At 36.5% G+C, this 25,329-nt stretch overlaps 4 protein-coding genes across 4 annotated transcripts; 2 read left to right on the top strand and 2 right to left on the bottom strand.

Moving 5' to 3' along the window:
* Positions 1 to 345: 345 nt before the first annotated feature.
* On the bottom strand, positions 346 to 6,938 carry GCK72_001660 (uncharacterized protein; the record flags this gene model as incomplete). Its single annotated transcript, XM_003114783.2, has 13 exons — positions 346 to 450; positions 552 to 724; positions 818 to 982; positions 1,036 to 1,355; positions 1,412 to 1,767; positions 1,818 to 1,952; positions 1,999 to 2,187; positions 4,422 to 4,522; positions 4,578 to 4,725; positions 4,781 to 4,921; positions 4,988 to 5,245; positions 6,105 to 6,220; positions 6,926 to 6,938. 13 exons carry the CDS (start codon positions 6,936 to 6,938, stop codon positions 346 to 348), a joined length of 2,220 nt encoding a protein of 739 aa, XP_003114831.2.
* A 6,969-nt stretch (positions 6,939 to 13,907) lies between these two features.
* On the bottom strand, positions 13,908 to 15,570 carry GCK72_001659 (uncharacterized protein; the record flags this gene model as incomplete). The annotated part of the gene is made up of 4 exons (XM_053723069.1): positions 13,908 to 14,037; positions 14,086 to 14,159; positions 14,559 to 14,970; positions 15,311 to 15,570. 4 exons carry the CDS (start codon positions 15,568 to 15,570, stop codon positions 13,908 to 13,910), a joined length of 876 nt encoding a protein of 291 aa, XP_053591714.1.
* Positions 15,571 to 17,859: 2,289 nt separating this feature from the next.
* GCK72_001658 (uncharacterized protein) lies at positions 17,860 to 19,463 on the top strand (the record flags this gene model as incomplete). Its single annotated transcript, XM_003115131.2, has 4 exons — positions 17,860 to 18,060; positions 18,137 to 18,637; positions 18,696 to 18,926; positions 19,260 to 19,463. The coding sequence occupies 4 exons, from the start codon at positions 17,860 to 17,862 to the stop codon at positions 19,461 to 19,463; spliced, it is 1,137 nt and encodes a 378-aa protein (XP_003115179.2).
* A 685-nt stretch (positions 19,464 to 20,148) lies between these two features.
* Positions 20,149 to 24,671, top strand: GCK72_001657 (uncharacterized protein; the record flags this gene model as incomplete). The annotated part of the gene is made up of 15 exons (XM_053723068.1): positions 20,149 to 20,256; positions 20,304 to 20,489; positions 20,534 to 20,668; positions 20,837 to 20,996; positions 21,119 to 21,625; positions 21,678 to 21,806; positions 21,870 to 21,991; positions 22,037 to 22,130; positions 22,218 to 22,430; positions 22,488 to 22,572; positions 23,602 to 23,774; positions 23,827 to 24,002; positions 24,172 to 24,303; positions 24,380 to 24,532; positions 24,582 to 24,671. 15 exons carry the CDS (start codon positions 20,149 to 20,151, stop codon positions 24,669 to 24,671), a joined length of 2,463 nt encoding a protein of 820 aa, XP_053591713.1.
* Positions 24,672 to 25,329: the final 658 nt, after the last annotated feature.

The following is a 25,329-nucleotide window of genomic DNA, read 5'->3' as shown; positions in this document are numbered from 1 at the left end:
ATTTCATGTTCATCCGAGTATCTGAAGCTGAGTCAAGATTCATGTTGCCTCTCAAAACCTTTCAAACCTTATAGGAGGGCTTCGTGTTGATTCCTGATCACTAATTCATATATTGCCACACTCAAAGATTTCAAATATTTATTTCTCTTTTCCCCATCGAAGCCATGGGAAGAAGAAACCTGCAAAATGCGAGAAATGACCCAGATAATCTATTTTACATGAGAAGGGAAAAACGACTGAAAGACTTGTACAATTTTCAAAAATGCAATAAGCTGGAGAATAGAAAATGAGAAATGAAAACAAGTTATATCACAGAGGTAGGGAGGGGCACCAAGAGTGGGATTTCTAAACTTTTTTGAGTAGTTCTAAAATTGGATCCAATTTAAAAATGGACTCCTCGTCGAGTTGTTTATACAGCCAGTCACGTTTCTTCACCAATTCGCGGAGGTGCTGAAAATAGTTTATAGAGTTTAGAGAAAGAGAGAGAGAGAGAGAGGTGGAAGCCAAAAAATTTTTGTAGCAAAACTATTTCAAATGTTTCATTTACTCACCTGAACACAAACTTTAGCTTTTTCGGAACGCTCCTCGGCAGCTATATCAACACCAATTTTGTGAGAATTGATGCTTGAAAACTTGATCAATCGTTCAGTCAACGTGTCGGCTATCGTTGCGAGGCCCTCTTGTGCAATTGCTCGATTTGTACTGTCCACACTGGCAAGGTTGTCTGGAAACAGCACTTATTTTTAATATCCGAGTTTCTGTTAACAACAGGAGAAGGATTTTATGTTCAACTGACTAGAGTTAGCAAACTAATTACCTATTATAACTGACAAATATGCATGACACGTATTCAAGGACCAATCATTTCTTCTATTCAGAATTCTGGTAGCTGTAAGAACCAACTGCTCATCCGCGCACACTTCTGGAGGCACATCTGCATTACTCTGTCTTCTTGATGTCAATAATTTCAGCCGTCGAATATCTGAAATCATTTTTGAAAACTTGAGTAAACGAATTGAAATTCGCTTTACTCACTTCTATTCTCTTTCTTCGCAACCACACCAATATCTTGAACTGTTTCTATACAAGAACCCCATGCTCCTTTCGGATTTGAAGACGTCGATGTCACTGATGAGGTGGAGTTCTGCTTCTTGACAGGAGCCGCTGATGTCGACAACTTTTTTGCTGGTGAAGAGGTTATCGCATAGATGGAAGGGGGAGATGTCTTCTTGGCAACCGATGGAGACGGACGACGGTTTCGGGATGTTGATGACGTCACCGAGTTCGCCACGTCACCTTCACTAGGTGTTCGTGGGCGACCCAAGTAGGTGATGGTGATGGGTTCTTGGTTTCGACTGAAGTAATCAAGAGTTGTACGCAAAATTCAATAAATAAATAAATAAAAACTCACCGACTCGACGTTGATCTTTTCTTGGGTCCCCGTTCACTGAGTAATGATTGCGTTGATCCGGCAATACTCTTTGTCGTTCTCAAATCTGACATCGATGGCGATGGATTTGCTCCATTCCCAACTCCTCCTCGATTGTAGCCACTTAATGATGGCCTACTAGACACTATAACACTTTTTGCAGTTCCAAAAGTTGGTCGGGTAGCTGGTGGTTTTGTGGATACTGGGGTTACAGATCGAGATGTGGATGTTTTTGTGTTGAGAGTTTTGGAAGATGACGACGTGGTTGACTTTGAAGAACTAGAGACTGGAGATTTCGGGAATTTTTGAGATGTTGAGCGTTGTTTGACTGGTGCCGGCTGGAATACAGTTAAAGTTAGAAAAATAGTCATGTTTTACGAAATCTTACCTTCGCAGGACTAGCAGGACTAGAATGACTGCTTCCATTGCTACTATTCACTGGAGATGCTGATGTTTCTGTCTCTTCTGATGACATCATCGGAGATCGCGGAGGCAACTCGGATAACTCAGGAAGAGGTTGTGACTGAAAATGTTTAATACAACTTTCTGTGTGAAATGGATGTTCTTACCTCTTCAATTGGCGAAAGATCAGCTGTGTCGACATCCTCATCCTCTTCATAAATACTTCCACACAATTCATGACTCGGTGAGTAGGAAAGAAGCTCCTCGATAGCATATGATCTCATTTCTAGACGTTCTGTATTCTCTCCAATGCAAATAAAGTCTAAATCGAGACCGTTGGCATTAACGTTGACGACCTGGAAACACAAAAATTTGAATATCATTGAAGAAAGAAAAGAATAATAGAGATTATTATCCAGGAGAAATCTCCGACAAAAATCAGAATATGCGAATGGAAAAAAGTCATCAATCATAAGCCTGGAGGTGTTGAATGGTGAGAAAGACAGAAGGTCTAACTAGGATGTTTCAGTTTTTGAAAGCATTAAGAGACACTTTCTCTAGTGATCAACCTAAGGCCCACTGCCCATAGAACACATCGGCCAAACGCAATTAGCCCATTCGGTTTTTTGATATTATGGGTCCATATGATGATCTTATGAAAAAACCGTACAGCTTTTTAGGCTCCGCCCCCTTTGACATATAGAAAAAAATCGGGGGAGTGAAAAAAATGAATTTTTTCCCTTCAACTGATATCTGAAAAAAAAGTTTAAAAATGTGTTTTAGGCATGTTTTTGAACATTTTTTGTGTTGACAACTTTTGAAAAATCTTTTGGCATCAATCAAAAAAAATTGATTTTCGATAAAAATTTACAGTTTTTCGCATACCCCCAACATTTTTTTCATTAGGTTAAAAAAGTTTTTTATTGCAGTTTGATTGTCTTCAGACCGTCCAACTTTAAGCCAATTTTTATTTCGAAATTCCGCGACCTTTTTTTTCTATAAGCCAAAATGTGTGTTTTTTCACGAAATTTTCACGTACCCCCCTCCATGGTGAAAAAAGTGAAAGTTTCAAAATTTTATGAAACTTCGTATATAAGTTTATTTAACAGTAATTGAAATGTTCACAAAGTTTGAAAACCTTTAAAACATTTCCACTGAAGTTATGAGACCTCAAAATTCAATGTCGGGTTTTTCAGATGCTTTCTGTGAAAAACTGATTTTTTAAACAAATTTTCATTAGTTTTTAATCTTATTTTTTATTGGAAACATCCTTAAATTTCAAAAACCTTTTTTTCTATTTTTCCTCTCTTCTAAACTCTTATTTTTCCAAAAAATTGGTTTGTCAAACATTTCCTTTTTTTTCAATTTATCTTAAAATTCGACCAACTTTGAAGCTTTGTCACGAGGTACCCTGTTATCCAATTTGAAAAAGATGTGTTGTTCGTATAGATCAGACCTAGCTCTACATTTTATAGTTGGCAATTTTTTTGTACGGTACCACCCTAGACAGATATAGCCATCTGAAGTAAGGTAGGTGTACATCCCGTTTACCTGAAGACATGAAGGTATGCTTACTCCGCCACACCATATCTGTCTAGGGTGGGACTGTACAAAAAAGTTGCCAACTATAAAATGTAGAGCTAGGTCTGATCTATACGAACAACACATCTTTTTCAAATTGGATAACAGGGTACCTCGTGACAAAGCTTTAAAGTTGGTCGAATTTTAAGATAAATTGAAAAAAAAGGAAATTTTTGACAAACCAATTTTTTGGAAAAATAAGAGTTTAGAAGAGAGGAAAAATAGAAAAAAAGGTTTTTGAAATTTAAGGATGTTTCCAATAAACAATAAGATAAAAAACTAATGAAAATTTGTTTAAAAAATCAGTTTTTCACAGAAAGCATCTGAAAAACCCGACATTGAATTTTGAGGTCTCATAACTTCAGTGGAAATGTTTTAAAGGTTTTCAAACTTTGTGAACATTTCAATTACTGTTAAATAAACTTATATACGAAGTTTCATAAAATTTTGAAACTTTCACTTTTTTCACCATGGAGGGGGGTACGTGAAAATTTCGTGAAAAAACACACATTTTGGCTTATAGAAAAAAAAGGTCGCGGAATTTCGAAATAAAAATTGGCTTAAAGTTGGACGGTCTGAAGACAATCAAACTGCAATAAAAAACTTTTTTAACCTAATGAAAAAAATGTTGGGGGTATGCGAAAAACTGTAAATTTTTATCGAAAATCAATTTTTTTTGATTGATGCCAAAAGATTTTTCAAAAGTTGTCAACACAAAAAATGTTCAAAAACATGCCTAAAACACATTTTTAAACTTTTTTTTCAGATATCAGTTGAAGGGAAAAAATTCATTTTTTTCACTCCCCCGATTTTTTTTCTATATGTCAATGGGGGCGGAGCCTAAAAAGCTGTACGGTTTTTTCATAAGATCATCATATGGACCCATAATATCAAAAAACCGAATGGGCTAATTGCGTTTGGCCGATGTGTTCTATGGGCAGTTTGAGAATTACTGACATTGTCTCTTAAATATGTATTATTCTGTGCTTTGTATGCTCCTTTCACACACCTTCTCCACATTTTTCAACGGTACTGTAGTCAAAACATCACAACATGGCTCCCAGGTGAGTAAATTTATAGAATCGTTTGTAGCTGCTATCATGACGTGGGCTGGAAATCATATTTATTAGTTTATTATGTATCAAAATCTGCTTTTGGAACTTACTATCGAATGCACTGGCTTGAATATCATCTAAAAATGGATCTGATTGTGAAATAAGTTCGAAAGATTCCAAACAGAAGAATCGTACTATCCTGTCATGACCAACTGCTGAGAGAAGGACGTCGCTTGGATGAAGTTCTAATGAGTGACCCTAAAAACGACAAGAAATTTATGAAGAAATTCTGAAAACAGAAAAGAAAACTCACGGAACAATTGAATTGTTTTATGTATTCCCGTTGTCTTGCATCAAATATTTGTATCGTTTCATCAGTTCCAACAGCTACGTAATGATCTCCAGGTGACAAAGCAAGACTTCGAACAACACCAGACGACTTGGATCCGAAGATCTGAAACTATTTTTTGTTAATTCCGTTTTAAAATCTCAGCTATTAGTCTTTCAGTCTCCAACTAACCTTTGACTGGTGCATTCTCGTATCCCATTGTGTCCAACTGCAGTCTGATGAACCGGTATACCAACAATAAGGACTGAATTTGCTGGCAGCCACCGAAGTGATAGGAAGTGTATGTCCCGTTAGATTTCGTACTTCCCTCCCTGTCATTATATCTGCAACTTTCAGAATCGAATTCGTTGCAACTCCGATCGTTCGTTCATCTGTGGATAATTGAAGGCATTCTATTGGGAACTCGCAGAGCGTCGATGTACTTGGAAGCTGGAATTGATTATTTTGAACAAAATCTGATGCTCTGGAATAGTGTTTATCAATCTCTGATGTGCTCGATTTCGTTGTTTTCAGTTTCCCCATTTATTCCATGAGATACTTTTCCTACTTTTTCAAAAGCCCATCTCTTAAAAATTCCCCCGATTCCACTCATAAATAATCCTCTTTGTACTTAACTAGCCGTCAATAATCCCCGCCTTTCGCTGCCTATCGAACCGTATTCTTCTCTGTGTATGCGTCTGAGTCTCTTGTCTCTTTTAACACCCAAACGAGATTCTCCAATTCGATAAGTTTTGATCCGGAATTGTGTGTATCCTCCCGAGGAAAAGAGATGAGAAGGGTGTCTCCGGGGAGAAAGTGTGAAAGGGTTCCATATCTAGATGATTGATCTTTTTGGAAGAAGGCGTGAAATGAATGAGAGACTTTGTTGAAATATCGCTTTGATTTTTCAAGATTTTTGAGGGATTGAAGGTGCTTTTTATCAGATATTGCTTAAAAGTTTCGATGTTCAAAAATCAGTTTCATGGAGCTAAGAAGGTTGAATCAAAAATTAAAACAATGGATCATGTCAGTAATGAAAGATAAAAAACATCTGAATCTGCATAGTTTTCCGATATCAGAAACAAAAGTTCCAAAGTTTCATTTTTGTTTATCCCCATTCTCATTCTTATTGTCGCCCAAGAGCTTAACGGAGTCCTCTCCACATACTTAATGACCCAAACAATGAAGAGACTCAATGAATAATTGCTCTCTCTGTTTGAGAGAGAAGATGTGCAACATGTGGCCCTCATCCACAAAGGCAGATGGTCCCTGTCGGACACCACTGACCAAAAGAAAAAGAGAAACGTACCGGCTCGTAACAATTTTCCAACGGGAGCACTTCATAAGGACCTGCACAGATGACGGAGCGGTGACGACGCGAGAGAACTGCCGAATGGACTGTGGAGTGCGGTAGCGCCGATACCACTGAAAATTATTAATTTGATGTTTTTAAAATAAGTCGATACTGTAGGCGTAATGTAGAAAATCTTCTCCTTTAACATCTCTCTTGTTGGGAAATTCAATCTTCCTTAACTTTTTGCAAAGCTTAAACCTAACTAAACCCATTTCATCATTATCCTATCCCTATCTCGTCATCAACGTTTCGGGAAAAGGGACAAAGAAAAAGTAATTACATTTTCGTGTGGTGCCTCGCAGCCGCCTGGAAATGGGAAATTGCATGTGTTCTCTTGCGGAAGAGCCGTTAAAACTAAAGTACAAACGTAGCTTCTAGAGCATTCTACGCCGTTTTTAGGTTCCCAAGGGAATGGTTTCGATGTTCAAAGAGACAATTTAGATGCGAAAATTTCGGAGGAGCATGACGTTTTGTTTGTATTCCATTGAACTGGTCAAGAATTTTCAGAACTTTTCTGATGTGGCCTGGTTAAATTTGTCTAGATCGAGTTATTATAAGATCATACAGAGCTCTGTATATTTTTGGTCTATTATTCTACAACACTTTTATCATTAATAGAAGAAACTAGACTCAAACCGTCTAACCTACCTGAATTGATATATTTTCTTATAGGAAATGATCTCCAGTTCATTATCAATACATATAAAAACAGTACAATTTTTATCACCTTCCCCTCAAGAGGTCATCATCCAATAAAGATAAGATAATCGACTCACCTTCAATTTTCATGTTTTGAACAACATGTGAGACTTTACATGGAATATATGACACTGAAAAATATACATGAAATTAGCCGAAATTTTCAAAGAAATACTGGATGACAACTCGATTGAAAATTAGTTGAAATCTAGATTTTCGAACTACGAAAAACTAGAAGAAGTGGAGAAAAAATAGAGAAATGGACGGGGGAGGGAAATTGAATTTTAGAAAAAGAGAAGGGGATGCTGAGCTTTTCCATAGAAGAAGAAGAGGCAAAATCTAGTTATTTTTGGGATAGAATAGGGGAGAAAAAGTGTGTCTGTGTGGTGTCTATATGTGTTTTTGTTCCCCCAATGTTTTTCAATTAAAATTCGACGAAATCGGGACCAGGAACACTATGAAATACATGGAAAATGGATGAAACTGGAAGAAAAACAGAGAAAAGGGAGTGAAGAAAATAAAAATACGAGATTTTTCGAAAGTTTTTATAGGAACTGAAAAAGGGATTTTGGGTTGATTCGAGTTCTAGTTTCAGCTAAGAATAAGATTTTTTCGAGAAAACTAATAACTCAGCTCAGACATCGGTCAAGAATTTATTTACGATTTTCTGAAAAATACTGACCAAATCCGAATAAGAACGGTCAAAAATGAGATATTCTCAAAAAAAAATCGAAAAAAAAATCAATTTCTGAAATGTGGATTCTCAATAAAAAAAATCGGCCGTTCTTTTTTCGGTAGCTTCCATACCAGCTAACAGGAAAACGAGGAGAAGCCGATTCGAAAAAAAACAAGAGGGAAGGATGTGCAAAGACACAGAGCAAATAAAGAGTTTGCTAGGGAGCAAAATTGAAAGAAAAAACGTAAAAAACGGAACAAAATTTCCATGTTTGCCAATGACTTTCCACTCCTTATCAGGAAATAAAAATTTGAATTTTACGAAGAAAAGTGACATAAGAAGGTGATAAATGTCATTTTCGAGTGGTTTCGGCATTTAGAAACTTAGGAACCGTCTTTTTTGAACTATTTATGTGAGGAATCTCTTTTTCGAGCTTTGACCAAGTGAGAAGACATCTAATTGATAAACTGTAGAGGTTCGAAGTACTACCAAGCCAAAAAGGGATAAGATCAGGATATTTTGTTCATTTCCAGATTTTAGAGCTCACTTTATGGGATCTATTCAGAAAAATCTAGGATCAAAAAGAAGAGTTAAGGGGAGACTGACATTAACAGAACTATTTGAAATATGAAAGCTGAAAATCCTCATACAGAATTCTAGATTCCTAATGAGTCCATATAATGGTCAGCAATGATCCAAAATGCCAACAAACACTAAACCATAAAAATGAAAAATGTTTATTGGCGACATTGTACTAATGGATAACAATTCCGTCACCACAACCACCGTCTAAAAGTGGCCCTTCTCCTTCTCTCTCTCTCTCTTCTGTATTTCCGATGACACTGTTCTCCCGCAAATGAGAAATTATATGAAATGAAGAGAGTTCCAGACACATTATGCTAATGTTCCGACCCCGCGCGGCAAACGCAAGGCGGGGGTCGGAAAAAGAAACGGACGACAAGATAGAGGAAAACGAAGAGGCATTTGAAATTCCGATCTCTCTCGTTCTGCGTCTCTTTTTTCTATTATCTCTTCTTCTTCGTTTCGATTCCTTTTGTTGTATGTTTGCGCAGCTGAAGAACGCTATCCTCAGAATAATTGAGCCCATTGCTACTACTAGATTTGGTACTTATTTGGATAGCACTAGTTGCACATGTAACAGGTGAAAATTGAGCTTTTGGGAGGTCGAAAACCACAAAGAGCATGAAAAAAGACTGGAGTTGCCACCTCGCAGACATGAGCTTCTCAGTTTTTGGATTTGGCAAGTTTTTTCTCAAACTAAACTGTATTCGAATACTGGGAAAAGTGTGGTTGAGTGTAGTGGTATAACTCAGAAAAGTACAAAGATCAATTTCAGAAGTAGCTGAGAAATGCCTATTTATTCGGTGTGAGTTTTCTTCTATTTGTTTGCGGAATTTCCGAAACTCGAAGTCATAAATCACTCTTCCAGTAAAAAAGTTCCGGATCCGGTTCCTGAGTTCTTGACGTCTTCTTGTCTAGAACGACAAAAAGCAAATCTCGAATAAAAAAAGGAAAAAAGTTGTTCCCCTTGGGAATTCAAGAGAGAGTTGGAGTGACAAATGACCCTTTCGGGGAAAAAGAAAAAGACGAAGAAGGAAAAGAAGAAGAAGAAGCGCGGCTTGTTTTTAGCTTTTTTCCCATGATTCACTCTTCCAGTAAAAATCTCTCTTTTCCTACTTCGAAAAAGTTTTTTTCTTTCTTTGGGAAGTCAGTTGACATGGGAAGATTGACCTGAAGAAATGTTGGAAAAAGTTTGAAAAAACGGGTAAAACATAGATCCCAGAGGGGTTGGACGACTATTGTGAGACGAAAAGTCGAGAAAAAAGAATAGAATGAGACTATGGGGAAATGAACTTTTCGAGTGTTCGTACGGCATTTTTAGGACATTCTGTGAACCATATACTCAACAGAACACTGAAAAATTCGGATTCACACAGTGGCAATTTCTTTTTTCTGGAGTCTCTCGTCATTGAAAAACCCATTAAAACTGCCAGGAAGGGTGTGAAAAGAGAGAAAACCAGTCTCTCTATAGACAGTGTCATTCATTTCTTTTTCAATTGCCATACTCTTTTTCCAAGACCAACACAACACAAAAATGAACAAATAATAATTTGAAAGAAAGGATCATGTAAAGTAGAAAATAGAAACATACTAAAATTGGAGGGATATATAAAGATAAACCGCTTCGACCGGGGGCCCCCGTCAAACATCGAAAAGGAAAAGAAAAAGGACGGAAAAAGACAAAATTGCCAACCAAAAGAGAAGAGAAATAGTTGGAGAGTCAAGAGGGTGCACAGAGAAAACTATTGAAGAAAGAAGAGCAAGAGAGCATTAGAAATGATAGAGACTCAGAGAGGAAAAGAGCCCCATGTGGGGAAGAAGAAGGACTTAATCATTGGGTGTGGATTAGGTCAGCAATACATTTGTTAATATGGTGTTTGACGACGTGAGAAACTTTTCTAACCCTAATATGATCTCTTGTAGAATGGATTACTGTAATGAGCAATTGAGCCAGAAGTTTCTTGAAGCAATACTAATGTAGGTATCTGCTAAGTTATAACCTTATCAGCTCTGGGTGACATGAATTTATTGCTTAAATTCTCTTTGTGGCTGAAAACTTTTATTGTCCTATGAGGAGCCTTTTGTGAATATTTCCAGCATTTTGAACCCATTTCTTCTCACATAAAACGTTCCAATGTTGACCAAAAAGTGTGCAAACATCAATCTATCACTATTTGTCTTGTTATCCTGATAGATAACATTTTATAAATATTGTATGTACTATGTACTTTTTTCCTTTTTATTTTTTTTCTGGTTGCTGTGAAAAGCACAAAGATACAAAAAAACATCAGATGAACAATGGAGAAAATAACAGCAACTGACATACACTTTTTGACGTAGGAATCCGCTGAAAAACAAAGAAAAATCTGTCTCTGAAAAAAAAGGAGAAACGGGCGAACAAAAGAGCTGGAAAGAAAACGAGAAAATTGGCGTGAAATTTGATACATTTCCAGGTTCAAAGAGTCGAATTTCCACTACTTATTTACCCCCATAGACAAGTGTGTGTATCTGTCCAGATTGTGGATATTCACGCTTTTCGGAATCTAAGGACATTTTAAACGTGCCGTCTGGATGAAAAGCTTAGCTCTTGAAACTCACGTTTCATACTGTACTTTTTGGTGGTACTACAAATGAGTACTGTCAAAATATGAACTGATTCAGATTAGAACTCTGTTGGAACGGGGTTTTTTGTAAGCGTACAAAACCAAAAAAGCGTTTTATAGTTCTGAGATTTTAGCTGTATAGTTATGTTTCTAATTTAAACAGTGTCTTTAGAAACATCAAACACTTGGTGGTATCACGTTTTTATGTCGATGGTGAGATGAAGTATGTATCAATTGGAGCATGCGATTTGTAGAAAATCCAAAATTGTTGACAATTGAAATCCAGGTGTATGCAGCGCAATCAGCTATCAAATAAATAATCTTGAATCTTCGCGTCTCTCCCACCTGAAGGATTGCGTAGGTGAATCTATTAGAGAAAAGCAAACATCAGAATAATGCTGCTACAGCGAAAAGTGAAAACATCTAGGCAGATGATAAACCGAATTGCAGCTCCTCAGCCTTACTTTCTACCTTTTCGACCATCTTTGGTTTCAGTTTTTACCGTGAGTTTTTTGAAAACAAATTGGAAAATACATATACTTCGACTTGTTGTGTGAACAAAGATGTAGGAAAAGGACAAACACATAAACGGACACACACGAACGTGGACAAACATGAGAGAAACTTTATTGTTAAATAATATTGAAAAGTCTAGAATTTTTTTTAAATTGAACAAACCTTTAGTTGGAATTTACCACTCGAGAATCTTTCTCTTATATTCTCAATGATAGCTTACTGTCCCTGTCGAAGAAAAACCCTATAACTTGTGGTAGTATGGGTATCGAATGCAAGTTAATGGGGTTTTAAATTATTATAAAATTTAGAAGGATTCAATCAGAAACCTGAATGAATAGGCAAACGAATCCATCCGGCAGCATATTCTCAATGATAGCTTACTGTCCCTGTCGAAGAGGAACCCTATAACCGGTGGTAGTATGGGTATCGAATGCAAGTTAATGGGGTTTTAAATTATTATAAAATTTAGAAGGATTCAATCAGAAACCTGAATGAATAGGCAAACGAATCCATCCGGCAGCATATTCTCAATGATAGCTTACTGTCCCTGTCGAAGAGGAACCCTATAACCGGTGGGAGTATGGGTATCGAATGCAAGTTAATGGGGTTTTAAATTATTATAAAATTTAGAAGGATTCAATCAGAAACCTGAATGAATAGGCAAACGAATCCATCCGGCAGCATATTCTCAATGATAGCTTACTGTCCCTGTCGAAGAGGAACCCTATAACCGGTGGGAGTATGGGTATCGAATGCAAGTTAATGGGGTTTTAAATTATTATAAAATTTAGAAGGATTCAATCAGAAACCTGAATGAATAGGCAAACGAATCCATCCGGCAGCATATTCTCAATGATAGCTTACTGTCCCTGTCGAAGAGGAACCCTATAACCGGTGGGAGTATGGGTATCGAATGCAAGTTAATGGGGTTTTAAATTATTATAAAATTTAGAAGGATTCAATCAGAAACCTGAATGAATAGGCAAACGAATCCATCCGGCAGCATATTCTCAATGATAGCTTACTGTCCCTGTCGAAGAGGAACCCTATAACCGGTGGGAGTATGGGTATCGAATGCAAGTTAATGGGGTTTTAAATTATTATAAAATTTAGAAGGATTCAATCAGAAACCTGAATGAATAGGCAAACGAATCCATCCGGCAGCATATTCTCAATGATAGCTTACTGTCCCTGTCGAAGAGGAACCCTATAACCGGTGGGAGTATGGGTATCGAATGCAAGTTAATGGGGTTTTAAATTATTATAAAATTTAGAAGGATTCAATCAGAAACCTGAATGAATAGGCAAACGAATCCATCCGGCAGCATATTCTCAATGATAGCTTACTGTCCCTGTCGAAGAGGAACCCTATAACCGGTGGGAGTATGGGTATCGAATGCAAGTTAATGGGGTTTTAAATTATTATAAAATTTAGAAGGATTCAATCAGAAACCTGAATGAATAGGCAAACGAATCCATCCGGCAGCATATTCTCAATGATAGCTTACTGTCCCTGTCGAAGAGGAACCCTATAACCGGTGGGAGTATGGGTATCGAATGCAAGTTAATGGGGTTTTAAATTATTTTTAAATTTTGAAGGATTCAGACAGAAACCTGAATGAATAGGCAAACGAATCCATCCGGCAGCATATTCTCAATGATAGCTTACTGTCCCTGTCGAAGAGGAACCCTATAACCGGTGGGAGTATGGGTATCGAATGCAAGTTAATGGGGTTTTAAATTATTTTTAAATTTTGAATGATTCAGTCAGAAACCTGAATGAATGGCTTACACGAACTAAACTGTATCACATTTGCTACATACGCCGAAGAGGAACCGATGAACATTGTTAAATGTCGATAAAGAATATTGTGTAGATGCTGTTCAATTGAAAGAATGAGAGTCATAGTTGTATTCCACGTAATCCGCGAAGAATACCGCCTGAAAACGTGGATTTCGTGGCGGCGCGGAATTGTTTTCATGTACGTTGCAACGTGGCGCCACGCGTAGAGCTGATAAATTTAAAAATGTCGTAAGTTCTGATGTTTGCGTACCCATCGGTGTTCGCAGAATGTAGATTTACGGCGTTGTGGCACCTTCAAACTATTTTTTCGTTCTGTAAATTTCTTTATAGTTATTGGAAAACTTCAAACTTACTTTAGATTTTACTGTTATCTAGAGAGCTTTTCACGATCTTATTCAAAAATAAATTGAAGGACACGCCGCCCCAATATACGGTGCTGCTTGAACACTTTCTCTTTATTTTCACCTAAATAGTTAACAATTAGATACGTTTGGCTGTTATCCACAGAAATGGCGTTTTATTTGAAAGGCAATAATATTTTTCAAAATATTGCTTGATTAATTAAAATTTTCTTCATTAATAACACGATATGTATAGAAAATACTAGTTTTTCAGTAAACGAATGAAAGCATTATCAAATAATACATAATACAATTCGACATGCTGCGATTTCACAAGACAATTGTAATTGTTGTCTAGACAACCTAAAATAACATTTCGAAAAATTGAAGAAAAGGTCTATTAATGAAATTGAAGTAGGATAAAGCTAATAATCACATAATAATAATAGTTGAATTATTCCCCCCTCTTCCTTATCTCTTCGAGAATTCTTTTCCCAGGGGCGGACAGTACCTGTAAAATATGATTTTTTTTTTCTGTCAGGAAATTAATCCAACCTGCTCAGTCTGAGCGATTGCTGTCGAATCAGAAATGGCCAATCGAATCGCATCGTGGGTATTTTTCTCTTCAAGGAACGTTTTTCCGACCCCAGTTTTAGTGTAGAATCGGCTGAAAGGTTTTTCGTTTTCAATTTTTCTAAGTTTATAAATTCCTTACTATTTCGCAATCAATATTGTTCCGATGATATCCCTTACATCACTTTTATACCAGAAAAATGGGGAAGCCTTAGACTGAAAACACCGAAATTAATCTTCCATCTCAAATTTAATGAAACCTTTTCTATCCCGGAAAAGATTTCTTGCCATTTGCACGAATGTATCATATAAGACAATGTTTTTGCGTCCTTTTTCCCAATCACGTCAAAAGTAACGATACTTCGATTTTCATCCACGATGGGAAGTTTCATACTCTCTCGAATCTCAATTCTTGTTATTCTATAATTTAATCGTGGTTAGTTGCTTATCAATATAATTTCATTAATCTCGCCCTATTCTTTTCAAACTTTCATTCAAAATTCGTGTGTCACTTGGTGACCTCAGAACGACGTTGACAAAAGAGTATGAGTATGGGACGTTCTGAAAATGTAGGTTATTTTTCACTAATCATCTCTTCGTTGGCATCTGAATTACCTTGAGTCTTTTGGTTTCAGTGCGTGGAGCATCTTCTGGTGTCTGTGCACGTTTTTTCGAGAGTTTGTTTGAAGTTGGAGCAGGAGATGGATCAAAATCTCGAGATATGGATGTAGCCGGAACACCGGTGGGTGTGTTTTTGGGAAGATGAACTGGTGGCGTTGGTCTTTCAATTCTCATCATCTCTTCATCATCGAGATGTTCCGGAACGTCAAAATACTGGAGCACTTGTTGAATGTCCACAGGCCGATAAACAGACGGAATACTTTCGCGAAGTGGCGTGAAACGGTCTGATAACAGAATGTGACAATGCGATGCCGCCAGAAGTGGAGGCTCGGAGGAATCTAAATAGTCTTGTTTCACTGTCCCTTGAAGATGATACGTATCTCCATAGTTCGACTTCACTTTGCAGCTGAACAATAGTGGCCTTGCTATCACCGGAACAGGTTCCCTGCTGAAAATGAAGAGCTACAACTGTCTGGATAGTCAGGTAAGTGGATTCTGCTGTTTTTCTTGCAATTTTTTATCAAATTCTAAAGAATTGAAACGAGTTTTTGTTTAAAATGTTAAATCAACTTTTTTGCCAAATGTTCAAAAGAGAGTCTACTACTGATGATGGCCACGCTCTCTTCAATTTTGTGTCTTCATCAAAGTTATCTAGTCAATGGTCTAGTAGAAAGTGTGCCGAAACCATTACTAATTTTCTTGAAAATATAGCCAGCTTTGAAATTCAATGCAACGATCAGACTTACAAATAGAAGACAGAAAGTTTTCGTGTTGAATTGTCGGAACCTGGAAGCAGTAGTTTCGAAAGTGTCGACATGAGAACATCCGCAATTCCTTTCAGTATATCTAGTTCAGAGGTCTTTTCGAGTGCAGAAAAGGGGACGCAGAGGAGAAGGTGATTCTTTTTAGCAATTCCTAACATACTCTCATTGAAATCTTTGATGTACGTGTTGATTCCAGACTTTCTCAGAAGCTCTGAGGTTTCGGCGAGTGACGGCGATGACATGATGAGAAGTTGTTGCTTAAAGTGTGATTCTTTCTCAATGATACTAGGAGATAGTTATAAGTTTTTGTTTTTCAGATGGGTAAACTGAAAAAAAATCAGAAGAAGATATGAATTGAATTAAATACACCCAGAAATAAAAAATTCAAAGCAAACGATTTTTCGAATGAACTAATTTATTAGAAAACAATGAAAAACAAAGAAATGGACGCTGGTGCTGAAATTTCTGAATTTGGACTTCTTCGTCGGCATTCGAAGAAAAAGACAAGGTAAGAATCAACAGAAGAAGAAGAAAAGGGCAAAGAAAAATAAATTGAGACGTTTATTTTTCAAGAAGACATCTGGTAATCTTCAATTCATTAATTATGAATATTTCCTCTCCTATCGTGAATCCTTGCTAACTGAAAATTTTAAGATTTGTTATGTTTTAAAAAGAATTCTTCTATAAATCTAGTATCTGTCCTGTTCACAATTGTTCTTCTTGTTTTTCATACTGTAACTTACTTCATTCATTGTAGTTTGAATGTCAAAACTTTTCTCCTTTCTTGTTTAAAATTGTCCTTTTTTTAATTTGTGATAACTCCCAATATGCAATAGACACTGTTTTTGATAAAATCGCGTATTGAAGCCAGTCAAGATGGTACCTATAAAATGGAAAAGACTTACGGAACCAAACGGAATACGTGTAAAAAACAACAATGCTGAGCGAGATACGATAAAAAAAAATCACGTTAAAAATAGTTTTCACGTAAACTTTTTAATGAAGAATGGAGACCGACAAGGAACCATTGTATATCAGAAAAAAGGATTTTCAGTGTTTTGTTTTTATTTGCTATTCGACAATCCAGAACACTACTGAACAATCGAAGATTTCGCTTTGATTAATTATTCCTATGATTCAGTTTGTTTCCGATTAGTATAGTTTTCTACTGATGCAGAGTACTGTAGCCAAACAGAAAATCAACTATCTGAAAATGAAAGATGTTTGTTAATCCAGGTAAACAAAAGGTATGGAACGAAATTGTATATCTGGATATAAGATATTCCTATCAGCAGGTTTGTAGCAGATGTGTATGTTGGAATCCAAAAATTCAAGATATTTAGCTTCCAGAGAGATAAATACTCCGAGAGTGACTCTTCTGCTACCGTATATCTACTTTCCGATTTCAATACTCCCGCTTCTCAATTCTTTGAGTCTTTTCATCTTTTCACTCCTAATTCACGTTCTTCATCCTTCAACCTAACCCGGACTAAAAAACTTTCCATAAATCCAGTCTGAACTAAAAATAGCCCACCACAAAATGATCATTGACGCCGTTCGCAAAGAAATTCTGCGTCTCTTCGTCTATATTGTTATCTTATTTGTATTACGATCTAAAAGTGTACAATTACTTCTTTTCAGACTGGGAAGAAGAAAAAAGAAACTTTGATAAGAATGATTGAGAAAAAGTGCGTGAACATTTTTAGTACTAGTAGTAATTGTGACATCATGATCATAGTAGAGAAACGATCCACGTGAAACTGAAATGTTTTCAGGTCAAGGAGAGAATGAACTGTGAAGTTGAGTTCAAATTAGCAATTAGTTTCAGATGGCGAAACATCTTTCTTCTGGAATGTTTCAACCTACCCGATCGTCTGAAATTTCCAACCTCCATCTCTTGTACATATTCACAGACAAATTCTCGGAATCGTCTATGATTGAAACATTCTATTTTATCCATGAAAATTGATAATGGTGGCACAAGAAGTCCGCATCAAAAGGAAATTATGTACCATAATGTTAATATGCAAGTTACAAGTAACACAGTAGTTCATATCTTCAGTTTTCCAGATTCCCAAGTCTTAAAGAGCATACTAGAACCGGATTCAGGGCCAAAGTATAGACAATAAGAAAGGACAAAGTCCATTCAGCTCTGAGATCTTTGCAAATCATTTGCATAATGATCTTTGATCGGTGACGCTTAAAGATCACTGTTCTCTTCTTTCTTTCCTATCAGTATCCTTTCATCTAGTTGTATGTACAGATTCCGTGAATCTCTGCGTCTCCATCCCTTTCTGTACTATCTCATTCTAAGCGACTTTTAAAGATGTCCACGTGAAGATGGCTGGTATCACTTATCAGTGATCTTTCCCCAGAGAGACAGTGTCATTCTGATTGATACTGATACCAATCAGATGGGGGCGGGGCTTATGACTTTTGAAGACGCGGAAACCAAAAAGTATAAAAGATCAGAAGAAGAGACGTCACACATCGAGTTTCTGTACAATCATCGACTCTATTCATAACTGAAAATGCCTTGCCAAAGCTTCGATTATTCCTCTATTGGTTTCAACAATAATTCTGGAGAGATATATGGAGATCGTCGAAAGAAAGTAGCTATTGTCGGAGGTGGAAATTGGGGATCCGCAATTGCTTGTGTTGTTGGAAAGACTGTCAAAGCTCAGAGTGATGTTTTCCATCCAACTGTGAACATGTGGTGTAGAGATTCTAGAGTAAGTTCTTTTTTGAAATAAAAATCTAATATTAATCTGAATTTTCACAATATTGATTTATTTTAATTCATTTCAGAAGCCAGGAGACACTTCGTCATCAATTGCGGACATCATCAATTACACTCACGAAAACCAAAAATATCTTCCAGGACGTCGTATTCCTGAAAATGTCATTGCCACGTCATCTCTCCGTGACGCCTGTGAATCTGCTCATATTCTGATTCTAGTTGTTCCTCATCAAGGAATTCCACAAATCTGCTCTGAACTTCGTGGAAAACTTCAAGAAGGAGCCCATGCTGTGTCTCTCACTAAAGGGATTTCATCTACGTCAGAAAACGATGTCATCAAAATGCAATTGATTTCCGAAGATATTGAAAAAGCTCTTGGAATCGAGTGCAGTGTACTGATGGGAGCAAATCTGGCCGGAGAGGTTGCTGATGGAAAGTTTTGTGAAGCGACGATTGGATGCAAAAGTCTGGAGAATGGAGAAGAACTGAAAATGTTGTTTGATACTCCAAACTTCAGAATTCGAGTGACAACTGACTATGAAGCCGTCGAACTCTGTGGGGCTCTTAAGGTATGTTTTATTAAAATGAATAACAAAAACTTTATTACCTAGTTAATTCATTTTCCAGAACATTGTCGCATGTGCTGCTGGATTCGCAGACGGTCTCGGTTGGGCATACAACGTGAAATCTGCAATTATCCGATTGGGTCTATTGGAAACGAAGAAGTTTGTGGAACACTTTTATCCGTCTTCCGTCGGCCACACTTATTTCGAATCCTGTGGAGTGGCTGATCTTATCACTACTTGCTATGGCGGCAGAAATAGAAAAGTGGCAGAGGCCTTCATTAAAAGTGATAAGGTAAGTGTGAAAGAAAAAGGATAGACAAATATGATAAGGTTCAAGGCGTTGAAAAATTTTAGTTTTCGACTGAAAACTAGAATGAAACGTCTGAAAAATAGGAGAGTTGCAAAGTTTTGAAGTTTGAACTGGAAGTTTGATTTTATTATCAAGTGAAGATTATAATAGAATGTACTTTCGAAAATTATCTTCTCAGGACCGAAGTTTTTATACCCGTAACATAAATAACCAATTTCATTCCAAATTTGAAAAAAAAAATCCAAAACCAGAGACTAGTTCCTTGTTGGTGCATCAAGTTCATCAAACTACAGTAACACAATTTTCAATTTTCAGCTTCTTCAAGTTGTCGAACAAGAATTGCTCAAAGGACAGAGTGCCCAAGGACCACCAACCGCACAGGATGTTTTTGAAATGCTGGAAATCCATAAACTCACCGAGAAGTTCCCAATTTTCACTTCCGTTCACAAGGTTTTTGTTGGAGAGCACGGGGAGACAGAGCTGTACGACTCATTGAGAAACCACCCGGAGTACGATTAACATTGATTTTATATAGAATTTCATGACAATTTTGACAAGTTGAAATGTTTTTTTCGGCGCTTTCATCAGAATTTGTACATACCGTAAACACTGTATTATAACGGCACCTGTAATAGAAGGGCATCTGTATTATAACGGCACCCCATGTATACTCAGAATTCATGAATATGATTATCTCGGTGTTTTTTCTTGATTCTGATTAGAAGCAGCGTGATAAGTAACTTCTTGATCTGCGTATAGAAGGTCTAAAAAGTTTTTCCGTTTAATTTTAATGAGTTTCTAAAGCCACAAAATTTCTCTCGGAGGTAGTTGAAAAATATAACGGCATGCCGTTATAATACAGTATTTATGGTATATTGATCTCTGGCACAGGTATTTTGTGAATAAAACTGTTTTTATCAATAATTGATGTGTTCTTTACAAGTTTTATATATTAAAATGATGCATTTGATGTGTTCTGTAAGAATATCATACTCAAAGTCACGGGAATATTTGAATTTGGCTAGAAAAGTCAACATATTTATAAGAAGTACAGTAGTGTTAGAAAGTGCGCTCCGATAGACCGAAAAGAGAGTGAGTGCGAATATGAGAGGCGACAGAGAATGTATAACTTTCTTTTTTTTCAGTAACCTTCCTTTCTTCAGTTAAATTTTTTAATAACTTGTTGATTTTTCTTCAGGGTAAAATGAAGTTGCCGGCGTTCAAAAAAGAAGGAATGACTCGGAAAGAGCAAAGAAAATCGGCTAAACAGCTGAAAAAGATGCAAGCAAAAGCGTTCGCCCAAAGAACTCCGGTAAGAAGTCAAATCTTAGTATTATTTTAAAAATAATATGTTTTTAGATAGAACAAGTTATGCGAGAAACGATGGGAATGACGAAAGAAGACAAGAAAAAGCGAAAAAGAAAAAGACAGCAAGAGGCTAAAAAAGATGCTCGAAAAATTGAATTCTTACAAAGAAAAAATAGAAATGACAGTGACAACGAAGATTCGGATAAAGATTTCGATGATTCTGAAGACGAAGACGAGGTTTCTATTTATCGAAAATCACTTTAATATAAATTATTTTACAGAATCCAGCAAAGAAATCGAAAACTAGGGATGGAATCGTAGAAGTCAGTGTTAATAAAGGAAAAAGAAAGTATGGAGATGAAAGTGAAGATAGTGATGAAGATTTGACGTATGAAAAGTATTTGGAGGAAGTTAAGGTAAGATTTGGACTTCTGTACGAAATGTGCAAAATAGTATCGAACAGATTAGGTTCTTTATTTAAACAAAACACGTCATTGTAAGCACCTAGTTCTCTGAAAATATCGTTTTGCTGACAAAATTCGCAATTCACAAAACAATTTAAACTTTACAACGTTCACTTTCAGTCAGCTACCCAAAAACGTCGTCAAAATCAACAAGACGGAATCGAAGATGATGATGCAGCTATTCGAAAATATGGTGTACTGTTAGGTGTAAACGAAGAGAAAAAGGAGAGAGATGGCAAAATGAAAGTGCCAAAGTCGATGAAGAGTGATGGATTGGATTGTGAGTTTTGATGTGCTCAGATATATATTCAAAAACTGATAATTTTTTAACTTATATGTTTAAAAAACTGCATTTTCATGACCAATCATCACACAATTCCCAAATAATGTCTCGTTTTTCAGTACTTCTTGATTTCTGTGATTCGGAACGTCGTAAAGAACTAATGGAAGATGAATTAGAAGAAGACGTCGAAGATGAAGAAGGATTCGAGGATGAAGAGCAATCAGATGATGAAGAAGAATTTGATTTATCAGAAGGGGAAAATGGAGAAGATAATGATGAAAGTTTGATCGATGAAATGGTTTCTGATGAAGAATTAGAAGATGAAGAAGATGGAGAAGGTATTGAAAGTTCAGAAGACGAATCTGAGATTCTTCCTTCAAAACCTGAAGAAGCTGAAGATATTTACGGTCGAAAAATCAATAAATCCACTGGTGAACTTATCAAATTTGACCCGGCAGCCGCTCGTAGAAAGCTTGACGAATTGGACGCAGCCACGTCTTCAACAAACGAGCAGAAGGCTCGTGTAGACCGTGCTGTTAATAGTATTATCAACAAGTTATCAGATGCAATGTTGATCAAGTCACAGCAAGGAATTGCAGAGCTGTGGACAACTAGCTCTAAGAATGGTTGGTTTTTCAATGATCAGAACTTATAGAGCTAATATTTCTCTTTTTCCAGATGTCAAAAGTGCACTCTACAAATTTCTGTCGAAGGCTCTTTTGGCCCCATTCCGTCTTCAAGATTCACTTCTCACCACTTACGGCGCATTTATGGCGATGTGTCATACAATGATAAGCAATGAGATTTGTAAGTTGAAATAAACTGAATAAAGGAAACTAAACGGACATTTTGTAATTCATACATTTTCAGCCGCTCATTTTGTCGAATGTTTCCTTTGTGATCTGGTCAAATCAATGGAAGAAGAAGAGGAAGCTGATGATAAATCTATGGAGAATCGGGTTGTTTTCACCGCTTTTTTAGTTGTCTTCAGAGTAACAATAACTCGATTGGAAATGCAGAATGAAATATTTATTTAGATTCTTCAACCATCAATCCTCATTGAGATTATCGATAAATTCGCCGCTCATCTCAATTTGACAAATCTTTTTGCAATTCGTACACTTGTGGCTTGTGAGTTTTTTCTTTTCCAAAAATATTCATTGTGCTCTTTTTCTGTCGAAGTAACAGTTTATTTCATCCGTTATTTATTTACTTCAGACGCTTACAAATCGCTGAAGAAGACTTCTTGGCCTCTCGTAACATCAAAAATTGATGAAATCGCCATCGAGTTCCAACAAAAACCGATCTCAGCATTGCCACGCGCCAAATTCCTGTTAGAAGAAGTTATCTCGCTCAAAAAAACACCGCCAAAAGCAATTGATTATGAAGTTGTGGAGAGACAAGTCAAAGTATTACACGGAGTTACTAAAAGTAGGCTTTTGACAAAAAAAATGACAACTAAAAAAAAATGAACAAACTGCTTTTCAGGAAAAGGTAGTTCAGTGTCCTCGGATTCTAAAGAGTTATCGATGACGCTCAATGATTTGTTGCACGCCGAAGAACGAGGAAGATGGTAAGATTTGAAATCACCCGGTTTTTAGAACACTGTTTGTTTTATTAACTTCTCAATGTTGAAATTGATACTGTGCACAGTCTCCCAGACTCCGAGAAAAAACTGCAAAGAAATTTTTGATCTACCCTCATGAAACGAAAAATTTGAGAAATTAGCAGGTCTAGAACATTATTTCTATAATTTTTAGCGTAATGCTCGGTCAGAAGTAAGAAATTTTCAGTTTTAGAATTGTTCTGAGAGCATTATCCACCGATTCAATCCAAAAAATCCTGGTTTTATATATTTTTTCAAGTCGAAAAGGCAATTTTTCATTTTGATTTCGGAAAAATCTACGGGATTTGTTTATTTTTTAATATTTTCCAACGAATGATAGCTCAAATCGTGCTCCGGAGATTTTTACACATTTCTGTAGGACGGTTTTTCAATTTGCTCATTTGCTTTCGAGAAAATAGCAAAAAACTGAAAAAAATTCGGAATTTGATCGATTTCTCGAAAGCTAATGAGCAAATTGAAAAACCGTCCTACAGAAATGTGTAAAAATCTCCGGAGCACGATTTGAGCTATCATTCGTTGGAAAATATTAAATAATAAACAAATCCCGTAGATTTTTCCGAAATCAAAATGAAAAATTGCCTTTTCGACTTGAAAAAATATATAAAACCAGGATTTTTTGGATTGAATCGGTGGATAATGCTCTCAGAATAATTCTAAAACTGAATTTTTCTTACTTTTGACTTTGAGCTTTACGCTAAAAATTAAAGTAATAACGTTTTAGACCTGCTAATTTCTCAAATTTTTCGTTTCATGAGGGTAGATCAAAAATTTCCTTGCAGTTCTTACTCGGAGTCTGGGAGACTGTGCTGTGAAAAAAATAAAGTTTGGCCAAGGATTTTCAAAAAAAATTTTCGCGCCCAAAACACTTTAGTGGATTTGTGAACTAAAACGTTTTGGGCGCGAAAATTTTTTTTGAAAATCCTTGGCCAAACTTTATTTTTTTCACAGTAACTTGCAAGTCTAAACATTTTTCAGGTGGATCATCGGTTCTGCCTTCCGTCTCCCTGAACAGGGTGGTTACGGTCTCCTAGCTTCTGCAGCTGCTTCTGGACAAAAGAAGGCTTCTACCTTCCCTCCAGAAGTTGTCAGTCTTGCAACTAAAGCTGGCATGAATTCAGAAGTTCGACGACATATTTTCTGTAGTGTTGGTAAACACCGATCGTCACATTTTGACTAGAATACATTATTCGAATTTTGCAGCCACCGCCGATGACGAAGACGATGCATTTGAACGTCTTCTGAAACTTCAATTGAAAGGAGAGAAAGAACGAGAATTGGTTCATGTTTTGATTGCGATGATGATGAAAGAGAAGACATTCAATGCATTTTATGCGGCATTGTTGCAGAGATTCTGTGAATTCAATAAGAGATTTGTGGTAAAGTTTTCTTCATTCTCATTTTACAGAAGTTAACTTGCCTTAAACATTGCACACTTCCACGCGGGGGCTCAAAAGGCAGTTCAATAATACATATATAACACCTTCCCAACCATAATTGAACTTAAATAATTTCTAGAATGTTGAGGCAATTCATGTTTCCTTACAGATTACTCTTCAATTCGCTTTATGGGATCGTCTCCGTGAATGTGAAAAGCTGAAACCGTACCAGAGAACATCAATTGCTCAATTACTACAACATTTGATTGCAAATGAAGTCATGTCGATCACAGTACTCAAGGTATGCGAACTCATTTTTTATATTTTGAATAACTTTCTCTTTTCAATAATAGATTTTTAAAATTTCCAATTTTCAGACTGTGGAATGGGCAACAAGATCATCCTCTCTGACTGTTATACTCAAAAAGTTGTTCCTCGGACTTGCCAAATCACCAGAATCAGTGCTGAAACGGGTGTTCGAACCAGTGGTAAACCCTCAGAAGAGAGCGAAATTCGAATTACTGTCAGAGGTAAACTTTCTAGGTTCTCCGATGGTTTTAAACTCAATTTGCTTTACAGGGAATGCGTGTATTCTGGCACATGAACCTAAAGGATTCGGATGCTTATCAGAAAGTGGATCAATGGATTATGGAGAGTGGATATGACTAAATTACTTTTTCCTTGTTTTTTGTTGTTGTTTTCCGAACTTCTACGAATTAGCTTTGTTGATTTTAACCTGTTTCTTTATTTGTTGTTGAAAATTAAAAAAAAAACATATTTTTTAAATTCCAATGTTTTTGGAAATCCAGGCATACAGACATAATCCGTAATCCCCTTATAAAAACATATGTTGCATTATTTCCTCGGCCGTCACTATTATTACTAATTAGATTAATAAGCACCACGTACACATAACCATAACAAAAAGGGCGGCTTAGTGAATTGCGCAATATAATTACAAAGAAGTCAGAAAAGAGAGCATTAAGGGTAATGTGAACAATTAGGAAACGAAAGATGGGAGAAGGTGCTCATTTTCATATCTTCTGAGTCCTCGCCTGTATTTTTTGTATTTTGTTTGTTAAAATGTTTAGTACTTACGGAGTTCTCAGTCGCCTTTGTGCCCTGTTCGGATTTGAATTTAAATGTCTTATTTGTAATATTTTTGATGCAAATTCTGCTCAAGTTTCAATGAGATTCGATTTTGCAAAAGTTTTCTTTGGAAAACTCTGGACTCTTCATTCCAATTCTGAAGTATCCTAACATAGACCATCGTTTTCCTCCCTCCCATTTACCCCCAGCTGCGAAATTCACCTCAAAACCTCTGATG

The sequence above is a fragment of the Caenorhabditis remanei genome, chromosome I, assembly GCF_010183535.1.
Source record: "Caenorhabditis remanei strain PX506 chromosome I, whole genome shotgun sequence".
In the NCBI taxonomy this organism is placed as follows: Eukaryota; Metazoa; Nematoda; class Chromadorea; order Rhabditida; family Rhabditidae; genus Caenorhabditis; species Caenorhabditis remanei.
Note: the sequence above shows the minus strand (reverse complement) of the source record. Positions and strands in the feature narration are given on the sequence as shown.